At 37.7% G+C, this 17,732-nt stretch overlaps 1 protein-coding gene across 1 annotated transcript in view; it reads left to right on the top strand.

Moving 5' to 3' along the window:
- The window catches only part of si:dkey-11f4.7 (piezo-type mechanosensitive ion channel component 2), a 117,447-nt gene that overhangs the window by 53,726 nt on the left and 45,989 nt on the right, over positions 1-17,732 (top strand). Inside the window, exons 24-33 of the mRNA XM_043248937.1 lie at positions 389-593; positions 1,157-1,258; positions 1,349-1,514; positions 2,391-2,634; positions 3,026-3,122; positions 3,774-3,933; positions 10,012-10,101; positions 10,204-10,295; positions 10,399-10,508; positions 13,366-13,474. Coding sequence (XP_043104872.1) covers positions 389-593; positions 1,157-1,258; positions 1,349-1,514; positions 2,391-2,634; positions 3,026-3,122; positions 3,774-3,933; positions 10,012-10,101; positions 10,204-10,295; positions 10,399-10,508; positions 13,366-13,474 — 1,375 coding nt within the window. The remainder of the gene's footprint in view (positions 1-388; positions 594-1,156; positions 1,259-1,348; positions 1,515-2,390; positions 2,635-3,025; positions 3,123-3,773; positions 3,934-10,011; positions 10,102-10,203; positions 10,296-10,398; positions 10,509-13,365; positions 13,475-17,732) is intronic.

Here is a 17,732-nt window from a genome sequence, read left to right as displayed (position 1 = left end):
GTCAGAATATTTCATTTATCTTGTTTTTTTTTCTGTCATATCGTTATGTTGTCATATTTCACTTCCATTATTTTGCATTAAATAAAGAAAATCATATAAAGTGTAATTATGAAGCAAAGCCACATATTTGTATTAGACAAGTGTGAAATAGTGTGGATAGAAAATTACACTTTAAACCCCATGTTGATTTAAACTGAAAAAAATTGTGCTCAGCTTTTCCCTACTCTGTGAAGCGTTACAACTATTTGTTTATTTTTTTCATTTTATTTAATTTGTTTGCATTTTTAATAGTTTTATTTTTTGCTGAGAATGCAAATGAGATGCTGCTAAGTTTAGCATCAAATTTGAAATGAATATAGTATATTTTCCACTCTCTTTTCTGCATCAGGTGTGTTTTGTGGTAGCAGTAAATGTGATTGGCCAGCGAATGGATGTATGTGCACTTCTGCACTCTTTTGCTCTAATGGCTGTTTTGGCACGACGTCGTAGAAAGGCTATAGGAGAAGTGTGGCCAAAATACTGCTGCTTCATTGCAAGTTTCATGGTGCTGCAATACCTGCTCTGCATTGGCCTACCACCAGGGCTCTGCATTGGTCAGTTACTAAACATTTGATGTGGCAAAGTTCTAGTAAATGCTGCTGATTTAAAGCACATTTTCTGCTTATTGTTTTGATTTGTACAAAAGGGGCACATTTTATTTGTAGTTCTGTTATGAAAACTCTTAAAGAAATTTAAATAATAATGTACAAGATGTTCATGTGTTTGGTTTTGGTGGATCATATCTGCTGCGGCAGAGCAAGTACCAATTTTTTTTCTCAATATTAAAGCATAAAGAGGGCATTTGCTTTAAAGTTTTTTTGTTTGTTTTCTTTAGTAGTCAAATGAATTTTAGAAACCAAAGAGAAAATAAGAAGGAGACTAAAACTCCTAAAAAGAATATTCATTCAGCATGAACTAATCTGACACTTCAAGGTTTGAAGCACTTCAGCGTTTCATGAATGTTTGCTTTTTACTAAAAACTAAAGCTAAAGCTAAAACTAAACTAATACTGAAAAAAAAAACTTTTTTTAGAGTTACATTTTATCCAAGGCTGTGAAGGGTTAATAAATACAAGAATGAGAAAAACATGTTATAATGAAACCATTTCACTCTCTAGATTATCCCTGGAGGAAGTCATCTGTGCCTCTGAGCTCTAATCTGATAAAGTGGCTGTATCTACCAGATTACGCCATGATTCCCAACGCCAACTTCATTCTCTGTGATTTATTCCATCATACCACTTTGAATCAGCATATCTTACAAGAAAAATGTATGCATCACTCTCATTTTCTAATTTCTTTTCAATCAGATGACTGCCTGCTATTGTTGGTAGCATCTCTGCAGTGGCAGGTCTTTGAGGATGAAAATCAGGCTTGTGTGAGACTCCTGGCAGGAGAGAATGTAGAGATCAGCCGAAATCTGGATCCACAGACACTCAACCAGTACACTTCTGTCAACAACTTTCTTCATTGCCGGTATTTGTTAGCTTTTCATTTCCGTAATTTTCATAATAACAATAATAATAATAATAATAATGGTAACACTTTATAGTAATCCTCCTTTGCAAGGCTATAAGTGATTAGTTAATCATTAACTCATCATTTACAAAACATTCATAAGCAATCAATAAGTGACAATTTATGTATGTTTTGTTAATTAATTTACATGTTCTTAGATTATAATTAACTAATCGTTTAGAAAACATGACTATGTTCACAAATGATTAAGTAATATGCTAGCAAATCTGTCATAAATTGTCATTAAAAATAGCATATAATAAAATAATCAAATATATCCTTGGTAAATGGTTAATAAGTTATTAGTTAAACAAATTATTATATAATAATCACTTATAAATCATTGAAATGTCAACATACTATTATCTCATAGTGTTAAAAACACTCCATCTGTGATAAAATACTCAACCAGTGTTAGTGAATACATCTGTCCAACACTAACTAGTCAGCCCTTGCTTTCCAGTACACACTACAAAGTATTCAAAACCTGTTGTGTAAACACGTTAATAAATTATTTTACACTTTAACACTTTCTGCATACCCTATTCTAAAGTGTAAACTTTTACAACATCAGTGGCGGTTACAGGTTGTGTGTCACTGGGGTGAATGATTATCCACCAATGTTGAGTAGAACATTTGCAATTGAATAGTTTACACTTAATATTTAACTTTTCTATTAATGCAGCTGTTGTAATATATAGAACCTTATTATAAAATGTTACCAAATAGGTTATACATTTGTCTTTTTTTTACCAGTGCCATTTTTGCATTTGTTTAGTATAAACACAGATATATGTAGGATGTTGTGAAATGAATTTTTGTGTGTGCTTTCAGGTCATACCTGGACATGTTGAAGCTGTTTGCATTCAGTTACTTTTTCTGGCTGGTGTTGTGTCTCATCTTTATCACTGGAACCACAAGAATTAATATCTTTTGTCTGGGCTATCTGGTAGCCTGTTTTTATTTCATGCTGTTTGGAGGCACGTTACTGCTGCAGCCAGTGCAATATGTGCTGAGATTTTGGGACGGTCTCATAGCTTACACCTGTGTGGTCATCAGCCTTAAGAACATGCTCTCAGTAAGCACATTATTCACTGTTTTCTCACAATCTGTTTTAACTTACTGCGACTAAGAGAGGCTTGAAACTATAACTATAACATACTGTACTTATTGTTTCTACAATTTAAGTGCACCTCCTATACAGGACAAAAACAACCAAAGGGACCACACACATTAAGCAACTGCATTAACTAGGAAAAAAATTGTGCTACTCAAAAGTGCATATGATTTAAAATGTGTAAACGCTTTGTTGAAAACACATACACACATAACATTTTTCACATAATTTAGCCATACCACTCTGTCCATTCTGTGAAAAACATGCTGATCATTTCTTGTTTTTATGCCTACCTAAAACAATACAGTGCTTATTAAGTATAATTACTTACTGTGTTTGTGTGTGCGATCAGCTTGGGTCTTGTGTTTACCTGGAGAGTCTACAGAAGCATGGCTGTTGGCTCATTCAAGCTTTTAGCATGTTCTGCACCATCAATGGCTACAATTTACGTAAGTACCACTTTGCTGAATAGGAATGCTCAAAGTATAATTAAATCATTAGTACACCACTAAAAAATGTTATATTTAATTTACATGTTTGAATATTTTATAGACCATTTACTTACTCCACAACGATTTGGTAGTGACATTTATTAAAGTACACCTTAGGTGTAACAGTTATTCCACTCATTTTTTGGCCATATTTCAACCTCAGTACATAAATATTCAATAATTCAGCAACACATCATCACTGAGACCTGATGGCAGAGGTTTATGTTAAGATCTTTGCATAGATTTTATCATAAAAGTGTGCATAAAGGCACGAGTATGCAGTAAACAAACAAACTTAAACAAAAATAAATAGCATATACACATGAATAGGTTTAAAAAATGAGAAAGGTATTCAGGTTACGCTGAACTAAAAAGCTGGGTATCATCAGCATTATATTATTTTTTTTACAAAAAACATACTTGATATTGCATGTTTCTTCTAAAAAATATATAATAAGGAAAAGTACAGTTGAAGGAATGCTTATTTATCAGGTGATAATGCCATTGTCAAAAGTCATGTATTTGTATGTACATATTTTTGAGATGAGAAAAGTACATATATTGAGAAGCCTCTATCAAATTTGGTTTGTCATATGTGGTTTTATGTAGCCAAGCCTGACAATCAGTGTGAATTGCCAGAGGGTGAAGCTGGTATTGTCTGGGATGCCATTTGTTTCACTGTCCTGTTGGCGCAGAGGAGAGTCTTCCTCAGCTACTACTTTCTCTATGTTGTTTCTGACCTCCAGACTTCTAAGGTCCTTGCTTCAAGGTGAGAAAGTTTTCTATGGTGTTTGCTAAGGTGACATCTGGGGCCTCATTTATTAAATGTTGCGCATCCGAAATTTTATCTTATGCTAATTTCTCAAATATGCGTACATTCATAGAATGAACTTATGAACAGAAAATGCACATACGTTTCTCTTTCAGATGTGAAATTTATGAATAGCAAATGATTATGAACATGCACACAAATGAATGGCTTTAGCTCTATGCCTTGTAAACGAGTACTAATTAATGTCATTAACATATAATTATCACTAATAATCATAATTTAGAATAGCCAGCTGCAGCTAAACATGCAACAATCAATAAAACAACGACAAAACATCAGACCTTGAAATGACGCTAAGCACATTTCAACGTCAAAGACAATTTTTTTTATAAATGTGAGCTCTGGCATAGATTTAAGCATATGCACACTCTACAATCAAATCTGAGTATACACACGCTTTATAGACGAGGCCCTAGAACATTAGAGTTAAAGCTGTATTCTGTAAGGTAATGCACTTATTTAATCTTCAGTCTCATATGCATGCTTATTTTATGCAAATTCACATATATATTGTTCAGGTGTCTATTTTGCTGCCTATTTATCTAATATATGTTTTTCCTGTGGACACTGAGAAGCTGATTGTAACTACAACCTACATTATAGATTAGACTATTAGATTATTTAAATTATAGAACTGTGAAAACTGTTTTTCTTCAAACATTGACTTGGTATCTCACTATGGGACTGTCTCAGTTATGACCTCTGAGAAGGTGATGAACATTCTTCCCCTATCATATCCACTTAAAGCCAAGGACCAAAACTCTGCTTGAAGTTGTTAGTTGATTAGCAGGAAGAGGGTCTAATCGAGATCCTCATGAACCACCAATGGAGATCACACTTAAACAGAGAAAGCCCATGGTAGATGCTGGTAATGATTTATGTACCAGGATCTTGAAGGAACTGACAATGGCTGAAGGAGTCCAGCAGGGGGTCGAAGGGTGTGAAGCCACGTGGACCAAATGGTTGAAAATGCGGGACAAATGAGTTGAATATTTTAGCGGACTTGATGTATTTAAGATTCTTGTTATCAGTCCAAACGACAAATAGAATCCTCAAACCTTCTAACTAATGACGCCTTTCCTCCAAGGTGGACTTGACTGCCAACAGCTCTTTATTACCAATGTCATATTTTTGTTTGCCAGGAGACAGACGATGATAAAAATACGCACAGGGATGCATCTTGCTGTGCGAGGAAGCACACTGGGAAAGAATGGCACCAACCCACACCTCTGACGTGTCAACCTCCACCACAAACTGCTGGGAAGGATCAGGGGCAATGAGGATGGGAGCTTAAAACAAAGCAACTTTTTCATTTTGGCAAACACAACAGTTGCTGCACTGGACCACCTGAACAGAGTCTTGGTGGAGGTCAAGGCAATCAAACGTGTGGCTAGCAGGCTGAAATTACGAATTAATTGCCTGTAAAATTGGCAAAGCGTTAAAACCTCTGCAGGGCCTTGCAGGAATCTGGATTTGGCCAAACAGCCACAGCCTGAATCTTGTGCGGATCCATGCGCATCCCCTCAACCAACACGATGCGACCCAGAAAGGGAACAGACTGTGCATTAACATAAAAATTATTCTCTAACAGCCTCTGAAGCAATTGACTGACGTGCTGAACATGATGCTGGAAAGAGTGGTAAAAAATCAGTATGTCATCCACGTAGATATCAATGAACTGATATCATATCTCTCAGACATGATAAAAGACTGAAAGACTGCAGGAACGTTGGAAAGCCCGAAGGGAAGATGCAATATTCAAAGTGCCTCCAGGGGGTATTAAAATCAGTCTTCCATTTATTCTCCAAACCAAATGATAGGCATTGCGGAGGTCCAATTTCGTGAAAAAGTATGCACCCAGCATCTCTGCAATGTCCTATACTTTAACATTTCCTACATCCCATATAACAACAAAATAGCGAACAATCATTCACACCATGACATGGTGAATGTCATAAGCTTTCATTCAACACCAAATGTCACATATCTAGCGCTCGTTTGCTATCTATCACATGATTATGCGTAGATTAAACTGGCAGTTTCCATTGACACATCAAAACATTTGGATAATAGGAGATTATTCGTAACTCTACATATATTTGCTTCTAAATGTCCTTTTAGAAGTCCTTAGCAACTTTACAAGTCTCTTTGTTCGAGAAGCAAAATAGCTCGCTTTTGTGATGTGTGAGGGAAAACAGGAAAGGTCAAAAGGGTTCCCACTGGCTTATTTATCTACTGATTCATGCTGAGAACATTCTAGTGAAAATAACATATACATAGTTTATTCAACATTTAGAACAAGTTTTAAATTGTGAAGTCTTGATTAAATGACATCAAAGCCTGACTGAATCTTATGCAGAGCTTGTTGCTGAAAGTTGTAGCACTACAATACACGACAGTGTCATCTGCATAAAAATGAAAGTTGGCATCCAGAAAGTCGTAGTCAAGACTATTTATGAAAATCAAAGAGAGAATGGCATCATTACTAGATGACATAAGTCTGAAGCAGACAACTACAGTAAGATGTAGGGTCTTAGAGATAATAAGGTTTAAAGCTAATAATCATTTTTTTTTAAATTACTGAATAACTTAAAACAACGTAACACAGTAACTTCAAAGCTATCCTTAACATAAACAGCCACCCCCACTCCCCTTTTTGGTCTGCCAGCCTTATGAAAAGTATAACCATCTATGCCTATGGCATCATCTGGCACTGATTTATTAATTTCAGATTAATTTCAGATATTACTATAACGTCAGAACTGTTATTTTTGCTTAGGAGGCAGGCTTCTTAGATTCTTATGAATAAAACCCAAGACCTGATCTTGATTTGAAATTAGCAAGAACATTAAGATTACTGTATCAGATGAGTTTAAACAAGCAGATTGGTTGACAGCACTGTCTTCTTTTTTGTTTGAGCAGACATAGACATAAAGTCCTCATGAATAAAATTCGAAAACAGTCATTTAAATCGACAGTCCCAGAGAACATAAATATTGGTTTAAACACTAATACTTGTCCTATTTGTCAACTTTTACATGGATATCATGGTGTGATGATGAGACTTGGACATACCTGTAGCTGTTGTTTCCCTGGATTAATATAAAAAAAAGGAAATCCACCAGAGCAATAAAATTAGAAGTTACTTGCAGCATTATCCATGTAAAATCCAACTGGTCTGACAGCCACAAGAATAAAACTCAAGTCCTTGCTAATATGTAGGCACTCCAATTTGCCCTCTTCCCTTAAAACGCTGCCCAATGCCCAAATGCAAAAGAAGGAACTGAATCCCGTCTCACACCCAAGAAAAATAATCAACCGAAAAGGAGGTAATCAACAGTTACAGAGGTAAAAAGCAAACACTTTCATTTAGTGAATGCGTGCTTGATCCAAATAAACACAATGAGCTGGCGTCTTTCCTTAATTTAAAGAAATGTCAGAGCCCAATGCAATCAGCAGAATTGGCCAAGAAACCATATCACAGGCCGAAAAAAAGCCAATAATCACCATAATAATCACCAATAATACAAATGTTAAGCAGTTTACTTGTTATGAACCGCATCTCTGTGGCTCTCTCTGATGGCCACTGGAGGGAACCCTCTCCCGAGTACTAAACATTCTGAACTGCATTTCCCATAAGTCCCTTCACCCCAGACTGATTTCCTGCCCAGGTCTACCTCATTAAATTGGTTACTTAAGCTGTGCTCAGACTTTCAGTCATTGCAAAGTCTTATCCTTGCCCCGGCTGGTAATTCTGAGCATTTACACCCTACTATTGCCTTCCCGTGTTTACCTTGGACTGTAAACTGATTCTCTGTGTGCTGCCTGCCCATTGACCGCTTGCTTGGATTTATCGACCCACTGCCTGTCTCAAACCCTGCCTGGTACTGTTTATCATTCTGCCTCTGTTGTTGACTTTCTGCCCATTACAGCTACTGTCACTCCGCCCCTCGGTCAGATCACTAACCAGCTTGAGTTTCAATATGACTTCACCTCGTCTGTTACTGCCTGATACGTTTTAGGGCAACCCCGCCAAGTGTAAAGGTTTCCTGCTGCAATGTTCACTGTTCATTTTCCTGTTCAGCAACCTCATCTGTACCCCATGGATGATAGCAGGGTGGCTTTCTTTTGCTCACTATTGACTGGGAAAGCACTGGACTGGGCTACCGCCATGTAAGAGTGCAGAAGAATGTCTTGGCTGTCCTACTCCAATTTCCTGCGTCAGTTTAGTGATGTGTTCGAACACCTGGCTGGAGGGAGGGAGCCCGGGAAACAACTGTTTTCACTGCTGTAAGAAATATACAGCTGTGGATTACACTTCAACCTTTCGCACTCTTGCAGCTCAAACCTTATGGGGATCGGATCCACTCAAACTCATCTAGTGCATGGTCTTAACATCTACAAACTGAACTCACCTGCCACGATGAGGGGAAATCCATGGAGCAGTTCATGGAACTCACCATTTGCATCAACAATTTGGTCTCGTCGAGGTGCCTCGGCTTTACGGATGCTCGAATATCTATCAACCACACCAGAATCTGAGTCTTCGGCTTAACTTGTCTCAGTTCAGAGACTTGCATATGGAACCATCTCTGCCTATACTGTGGCAATCCAAAATTTACAAGCTTCCTGTTTTTGTCAACCCACACGTTCAGATAAGGCTGTGGTGCGTGTCTCATTTTCCCCCTAAATCCCTCAGTTTACCAAAGTTTAATGATGGATGTTTACAAACTGATGCTTTAATTGATTCTGGTGTTGCAGGGAACTTTGTAGATATCACATTTGCAAAAACGTGTGGTCTTCCTCTCCTTTCATGTGATTCTGTGGTGGCAGTGGCAGTGCTAGACGGATGCCCATTAGGATCAGGAGAGGTCTGCTTCATCACCCAAAAGATAATGCTTCAAGCCAGTGCTCTGCACAAAGAAACAATCCATCTCTTTGTCATTGACTCACCTCAACGTCCTATAATCCTCAGCCTTCCCTGGCTTGAACAACATAACCCTACCATCTCCTGGTTTCATAAGCATCTCACAAAGTGGGGAGACTATTGTATTCACCACTGCCTAATTCCGGTGCATCAGAGATCACCAGCTATCGAACAATCCTGTCAATTAAATTGACAGGATTCCCAGCCGAATATCAAGATCTGGCATCAGCGTTCAGTGAGAGGGAGGCCATGCAATTACTACAACACCAACCCTACAACTGTGCGATTGGTCTCATACCAGGCACAGGAACATATTAGAGCAGTCCTCAAATGCCTCATACAGAACCAGTTATATGCCAAACTGAAGAAGTATGAGTTCCACCAGTCTCAAGTCTTCTTCTTGAGGTATATTACTGGCCCTGAGGGGGTAGCCATGGATGATCACAAGGTCCAAGCCATCGTCAACTGGCCGCAACCCATGACACTGAAAGAGATAAAAATTTGCAAATCCTAGAAAACATTGTATTTGAGATTTATCCACAATTTCAGTACCACGGCAGGACCTCTCACTTTCCTAATCAAGAAGGGGACTCATCATCTGCAATGGTCACCTGAGTACCTTGAGGCTTTCCAGACGTTAAAGGAAAAGTTCACTACGGCCCCTATTCTTCACCATCCCGATCCAAAGAAAGAATTCACAGTGTAGGTGGATGCTTCCAACACTGGCATTGGGGCAATACTGTCACAGCATCATGGAAAGCCAGCAGAATTATTTCCTTGTGCCTTCTACTCCCGTAAGCTCAATCCTGCTGAACGGATATATGATGTTGGAGATTGAGAGCTATTAGCAATGAAGGCCACCTTAGAGGAATGGCGGCATTGGTTGGAGAGGGCTATCTGGAAGAATAAGAGATAGACATTACTCTCAGCTCTTCTGACAGCATTGCTCTCCCTTGGTATGCTTGGTCAGCTGGTGATGGGTGTCGCCAGGTGCTCCTTGTGAATTTCCAGGGCGACGCTGATTGCTACTCGGGATGCTCGTCACAATATATGTATTTATTTATTTTTCTTTATTATTATTTTTCAAGAGGTGCAGAGTTGTTTGAAGCCAAAGTGAAGAAACAGGTGGCAGCAAGATTAGAAATGGAGAAAAAATCTGTGGAAATACTGAAGAAACAGTATGGACATCATCTTCTTCTTCTGTCATTCATTAATACTAATGATAAATGTGCTTTAATCATGTATATTAGTGTAAAGCTGGTTTCATTCTTGCCACACAGAATGGAGAAAATCAAATCAAAACAGAAGGATGCTCCTTATCAACAGGTTACATCATCTACTGCTGAATCTTTGCATTGCCCAAAACGAAATGGTAGTCAACTTTGAACGTATTTTCATAAAATTTAGTTTATGAAAAACAGTATGGACCATAAGCCATCATGTATGTGTGTGTTTGTGTTTGCTCGTATGTTCAGATGGAGACTGTGGTTATGATTTGTTTGAATCTGACAGTGAGGAGGAGGAGGAGGAGGTTAAGGACATGACAGAGGAAAATAGTTTTCCTAAGAAGAAAACTGCTTTTCAGGTAAAGGGTTTTTGTGTTTGTGTGGTGGTAGGGGGTGGGGGGGAGATTACGTGTACTATCTACATGCAAAGCATTCATATATGCATTCTTCTCAGCACTCTTCTCTAACATTCATCCTCTGTACCATTCCGCCCTGTCGTTGCCGCTATCAGAGTATCATGTGCAATCACAATCCTGACAGCACATGGTCATTCTCCCATTGCAGCACTCTCCTCTGTCCCTATCCATTTTCCAGACATGTCATACATTTACACTGCACTTGTCGTGTTTCGTTCCTGTGATGTGTGTATGTGTGGGCTGATTACGTCTTCCATACCACACTGGCCAAACCAAATGAATGAGTGGTGGCCGATTTTAAGCTGGCAAAATGATTGTCAAGTATTAATAGTTTCTGTGTGCAGTTAAGTGTGGAAATTATGTATTAAATTATGATGTACTATTTGTTTATCAAAGGGGTCATATGAGGCAATTTCAAATTTCCTTTCTCGTTGGAGGACTACAAGCTGTGCATAGATAAGTTGCAAAGATTAAAGTTTGAAAACCAAAGAGATATTCTTAATTTAAGTTGTGACTTGTCCATGCAACCCTAAAACGCCTCACACCTCCACTTTTCTACATCACAGAGTGTGTTTATTTTCATGAAGGTGGAAATATTATTCTGGTTATAGTGTTGCCATTGGTGCCATGTGCTGGACGAGCTTTGTGTCGTTGTAAAAGTAAAACTACTTTGTTTGTTCTTTCAAAAGGGTACATAACTAGAAATCAGAGGTCAAGTTGCATTAAGACAGGACAAAGAAAAACATTAAAAATACCAAGGAGAAACAAACCAAGGTGGCAAATGCTTCTTGTTTGTTCGAGACAAAGTAGAACTATAAAGAGATGGACTGTTAGAACAGGATTTACAGGCCTGCTTCAAACTTATTGATTGGAATGTTTTTGAGACTGCAGCTAATGATCTAGGTAACTTTAGTGACATTATGACATTCTATATTTGTTTCTGTAAGGACATGTGAGTACTCACCAGGGCTTATTTAACATTTTTCAATGACCTTGATTCAATACAAAACTCAAACAGCTTCACCATGCCAAATACAAAGCCTTGTACAAACATGCCAAATATATACTAAATGCCAAGATAAGAGAGGCAAAGAAAAAACTTCTCTGAAAAGCTAAAACATCCTGGTCTGACACCCAACAGCACAGCCAAAAACATTCTACCCCTCCCTCCCCCTACTGTTTCTTAACCTGCACTTAAGATTCAGTGACCTTTTTTATTCAGTGCTTTTAACAATACAGATGTTACAATACAGTTAAAGGTATTCAATAATAATAATATTAATAATAATCATTAGAAATTAAGTGACAGCAGTAAAGAACAAAAACTCATTACTGCACCCTTGCTAGACCCCTTGCAGTTTGTTTACCAAGCAAACAGGTCTGTGGATGATGCCATCAATATGGGACCTGCATCCTCCAACATCTATCAGTGGATCATTAGCTTCCTAACAGACAGGCAGCAGCAAGTGAAGTGAGACAAGGGGAACACAGAGAGAAATGGGAAACACGTCAACATAAAAGTCCTTGACGCAAAACAGGGAAACACAGAATCATAGTCCACAGATGATTTTTTTTTTATGAGAAGCATACAGGCTGAAAATTACCTAAACATATTAGGGCTGCCCCCTAATAGTCGACTAATTGTTAGTCAATCAGACGAGGCTTGGTGGACCAAATTTGTATTAGTCGTTAAGTATTAGCAACTTTACATGGCCGCTTAAACTAATGTTAACCCAGAGAAGTGTGCACTGTTGAAATGTCTGTTTGTGCCCTTGCTGAAGGACAGGATTTTTATTTTATTATTTTATCGTCTTTACGAAGACTCCTTTACTATTAGAGAGTTAGGGTTGGCATAGTTAGTAGGCGTTCTGACATCGTAATAGCAACAAGGTAAACCCCCGTCCATACTTCCCTCCAAGACTTCTCTTTATTTCAAAAATTTGTCTCAGCAGCTTTGTGGATTGGATTTAAGTGAAAACTCTTAGCTAAAAACTTTTACTGCTATTTAGAGGTACGATAAAATGTTTTGTAAGATAAGATGTTCTACACTGGTATTCTCTAGTAAAACAAGCTTGATTACTGATCATGATGAGACAAGAGACGTGCAGATTTATTTGCATATTTTTATTATAAACAGGGTTCAGCAGGCAAAGAGTTTAATCCAAAAACAAAGGCAAAGAATCAGGAACCAGGAAATCATAAAACATGACTTGACTAAGAAATTTGTCTAAAACTAGTAAATAAAACAGGGGAAAAGCTGTAAATTGCTACTACTAGGAGAGTGATAAACACTAGACAATATTCTGAAGAAAAATATTGAAGAAGAAAGTCAAGGCTTATGCAGTTTGTGTTTGACTGGATGCAGCTGGATGTATAATTAGGTGAGAGTGTGTAATTGAATGCAGGTGAAACCAATCTGTGCAATTCAGTATGGTAAATGAAGTCCAGTGTGAGGTGCAACAGTACATTACACACACTGAAAATCACAGCTTATATATACCATGTTCTCTCAGCTTTTGTTAGTGCAGATTTTGTATATTGTACAGATTTTTTCCTTTTGCTTTGTTAGGTTACTGTTTTTAGACTGTTTTTAGCGTTCCTTGACACAATATCCACTTGCATAGAAATTATGCATGCACTATATATTGCATAGATACACTTACAATGACACATTACAAACTCATTAATGTGTTGCCTGAACACATCATCTTTCATAATAATTTTGTATACACTATAGTCAACTCATAGCAGCAGTGTGGATGCTAATACATCTTCTAGATATGTTCTTTTTCACCAACAGCTGGCCTATGAGGCTTGGGTGGCAGGCTACAAGGCAGCCCTGAGAGACCATGAAAGTCAAGAGCAAGAAGAGCAAGTGAAAGTCAAAAGACAGCTGCACAGACAAGAGGGTACAGTTTGTGAACTATTTGCATGGAATATTGTGATTGACTTGTTTTACAGTATTTTTAGTTCCATTTAAACCTTTAAGGTTTACCCTGTGGCTTCGCAATATTGTATATTTCTGGACTATTATTGAGGCACTTTTACTTTTCCTTCAAATCTCTCTCTCTCTTTCTCACATAAACAAACTTGTTGTTTTTGTCTTTTATTAAATTATTAAATTATATTTAAAAAAAATAGAAAAACGACTAACCGTTAATTCAAGATAAAACTACTAACAAGCTATCTCTTGATAATAGTCAAACTTCCATAATAAAGAAACTTCCTATTTTTATACTTGGTTTGTAAATTTTTTACTCACAGATGGCAACATCCTCACATTTGATACCAATTCTTATAGATTCTCAACATTGACTAAATATGATGTAATATGCATGCGCTTAGACTGCACTTAGTGCAAATAGAATTTAGGATGTCATCATTTTCACAAATTCATATTTTTGCAGTTTACAAAGAGATTATAGACAAGGCAAGGCAAGATTATTTCTATTGCACATTTCATACAGATTAGTAATTCAAAGTTCTTCACATAAAATGAAGTAAAATAGTCATTAAAAAATAAAAATCACAACCATTACATGCAATTTAAAAACAAACATTCTCAAACTTTGTTCAAACTTATCCACACTAAGTGAAGAAAAAAATAATAATTCCAAAACACCTATCTATTCCACTAGTTCTACTTTGACCAACATAAGCCAAAATAGAATTCAAATGTCCTACATTCAACCGATCATCCAACACACTTGTCTTTCCTTGCACACTTCCTCTTTACCACCACAGCGCTTTCTTTAGCCTTCTATTTAAACTTTTAAAATTATGTGTAACAAATTAGCTCAAAAGGGGGAATATTTATAATTATTTATAGCTAGGAATAATTAATAAAAACTATTTAGATTATATTTTAAAATGAACTGTAGCAGAATTAACGTTACAATTATTTGATCTGTTCGTCTGTCACGTCTTTGGACTCTGTCAAACTTAAACACGCATCCCACTAGTTATAAAAGTTACTTGCATTAGTTTTTGTTGCTGCAAAAGAATCCTGTTGCGGTAGACAAGACGTTCTTGATGATGTCTCTAGGTTTGAGCTGGAGGTTTTCCTCTGGTTCCTCTTGAAGGTAGGAAAGTCCACAGTGAGATGACAAAGTTAATTGAAGGTAACTACCAGAAGGTTGGACTCAAGAGTTGAGTCTGTAGAGTGTCCGTCTTAAAGCAATGAAGATTTTGAGCAGTTCCCTGTAACACCCACTGTTTGATTGGAATTGCCAATCAGAGGCATGGATTTTGAATGGGAGAAAATGTCTTTATTTGCTTTTATGGCCCATTGGTGTCTTTATTGCTGGTCTGGAGAGTTGGAGCAACTTTGAAATCTGTTTAGCATCTCTGTGATAACGGGGGCAATTCAACACCCACAAAGATATAGATGTTAGGTTCAGGTTTGTAATTTATCTGCAAATCAAACATCTAGATCTTAACCAGGGTGGCTTAATTAGCTAAAACACAGTCTAGTGGACTCCACAGTGCTCATCCAACAAATGCACAGCTTGTTTTTGTGTTTTTATATTTCTAACTGACTCAATCCTAACAATCTAAGTGGTCTGTTAAGTTTATAATCAGTGAGCATATCTGCAGTGTATTTAGATCCTGGTTCATTGAGTTATTTATAAACTAGTAAAAGTAGTTTAAAATCAATCCTAAATGTAACTGGAAGGACTGTGTGATATGCTCAGATTTTCTGGCTCTAGAATCCTGGCAGATGAGCTGCAGCTGTCTTTTTTTGATCTTCTTGGTGAAGAGACCATAAGAATTTCCACCCAGCTGGTTATAAAGGCACTTAACTGGAACCAAAACATCTAATTCTTGCAATGTTTGTAAGACAATAGTATGCAGATTTAGTTACTGCATGCTTTGACATGACTACTAAAACTAAGGTCTGTCTCCAGAATCACTCAGGTTTTTTGACTTGATACTTGATACTCAAGATACTATGGGAAAAACTCCACCACACCACGTTGTCTACCAGAAGGCAAACTTCAACATTTACCGATTCCTTGCCGGCCCTGGACACACATAGGAGTCGACATTGCCACGGATCTACCTTCCTCTAAAGGGTATACCACGATCCTAATTGTAGTTGACCGCTTTCCTAAAGCCTGTAAATGAATCCCTCTAAAAAAATCAGAAAAGGGAAGACCTTCTCCTCGACATGCCAGTTCAGTCTGAAGTTCATATGATAGACTTTTGGAAAAAAACTGCGCTACGAGCAACATCATTCTATTGAGCTGCTAGTGTTCTGAATTCGACAGCGTATTCTGCCACTGACCTGGGAGAGTTGTAGCAACTGTGTGGAAATATCCTTCCCCCTGGCAGGATATTTGAACACTTCTCGACGTTGTTGTAGAAAATAATTGAGGAAAAAATCTTAATTTTGGGGTCCAAATCCAAGACCACTGCAGCCCAGTCAATAGCCTTGCCTGTTAGCAATGTCATCAGGAATGCACATTTCTTTTCCTCCGATTCAAATTTACTCTCTTGGTGCTCGAGGTACAACTTCACTGGACGAATAAAGCCTTTGCACTGATCTGCATCGGCGTTAGATTTATCTAGAAAACAAAGCTTACAGTGGAAGTTGGGTGAAGCAATCGGATGAAGTGCGTTAGATGATTGTTGACGGATTGTAACTTAGTGAGTTGTTCCTTTAACATCTCAGTATAATAAGTGAATGCCTGCAGATTGGAAATCTCTACTGGATTCATGGGAGGCGAAGTATTCTGTAACGAGGATGCAGACGACGTAGTAGAATCCATTTACGGAAGTTTATTAGAGGGCAAGACAATAGACATCAACAAAAAGGCAGTTAAAGGGTAAGTACCAGGCAGACAGTCTAGACAGCAGACTTACAGGGTCAGTAGTTGGCAGAGAGTCAGTAGCACGCTAGCAATCCAAAAAAGCAAATGTGACAGGCAAACAGAATACGTAAGACGAGAATCAGGTAAACAGGCAATGGTCATACACATGACCGTCCAAATCTTTAAAACTGTTCATGCTGGATCTGTCTTCTGCTTTTGACATGGGTAACCAGCAGATACTCCTGTAAACAGTCATGGCAAAGGGCATTTCCGGAACCACATTTTGAGTCTCACCTATCAGATTTGTCCTTCAAGGTATTTTGGAGGGACGAGGTATTCAAGTTGCAACATTTAGCTACTGAGATTCCTCAGGGTTCAGTTCTTGGTTCACTTCTCTATTAAAATTTTCCATGCAGAAAAAACCTTTAAAGAAACCAGGATGAGTTGTGGCCAGTTCTCCTGGATAACAAAAACTTAATTTCTAGTTCAGTTTTAAATGTATCTATGTCAGATTGTGTAAAGGACCTATAGTGTGTACATGTGTGTCTGGTTGTGGTGATCTGTCCACAGGGCTCATCTAGCTGTTCTGGTCTCCAATAAAGTTCATCCCTTGGTGTTGATCCACCTTCTGAGCTGGATAAGAACTAAGACTAATATTAGAGTAGATGTCATTCTTTTTACAATGTAACGGGTACATTGTGTGTCATGGAAAATGTTCCCAGTTATGGCTGATGTAATTAATGCAGCCTAACAATTCTTTACCACATTTGAATAATAGAAGTGTATTAGTGTGTTTTGTACCTAAAGAGGTGGGTCTTTATCCGGCTAATATAATCATACTTTCTGGTCTAGTGAGGACTCTAGCTTCCATATTTTACTTGTGATCGAAATTATACCTGTTTGATGTTCTGATCGGAGCGGTTTTGACCCTAGACTAGTGTGTCTCAGGGTCACCAAACTGCCCTGCTGCACAGGCTCTAATGCCAGAATCAAACAATGTACATTATTTGCTGAAGTAGTCTTCTAAAAGCAAAAAGCTACGCAGACGTACAAATACACACCTCTCAGCAGAAAGGAGCAATCGAGTAGATCTCACAGAAAGCTCTTTTCATACCTTGGTGCACTTTTTATGGAGCCACCAAATATGTACCAATAAGTACATCAGTGCAATTTCCAAAAGGTTTGAACAGTAGAGGCAATAAAACTCTAAAAAAAGTTTCAATTAATAAAGTACAATTTTATCATCACACATATTCAGCTTCATATCATATGGGCTTCCATAGATGCTAGGATTACTTGGTAGCTCACATGATACATGTTGAAACACACAGGTTTTTTAGAAATAGGCTTATTC

The sequence above is a fragment of the Puntigrus tetrazona genome, chromosome 9 (assembly GCF_018831695.1).
Source record: "Puntigrus tetrazona isolate hp1 chromosome 9, ASM1883169v1, whole genome shotgun sequence".
NCBI classification, from domain to species: domain Eukaryota; kingdom Metazoa; phylum Chordata; class Actinopteri; order Cypriniformes; family Cyprinidae; genus Puntigrus; species Puntigrus tetrazona.
The sequence above is the reverse complement of the archived record's forward strand: the minus strand, read 5'-3'. Positions and strand labels throughout refer to the sequence as shown.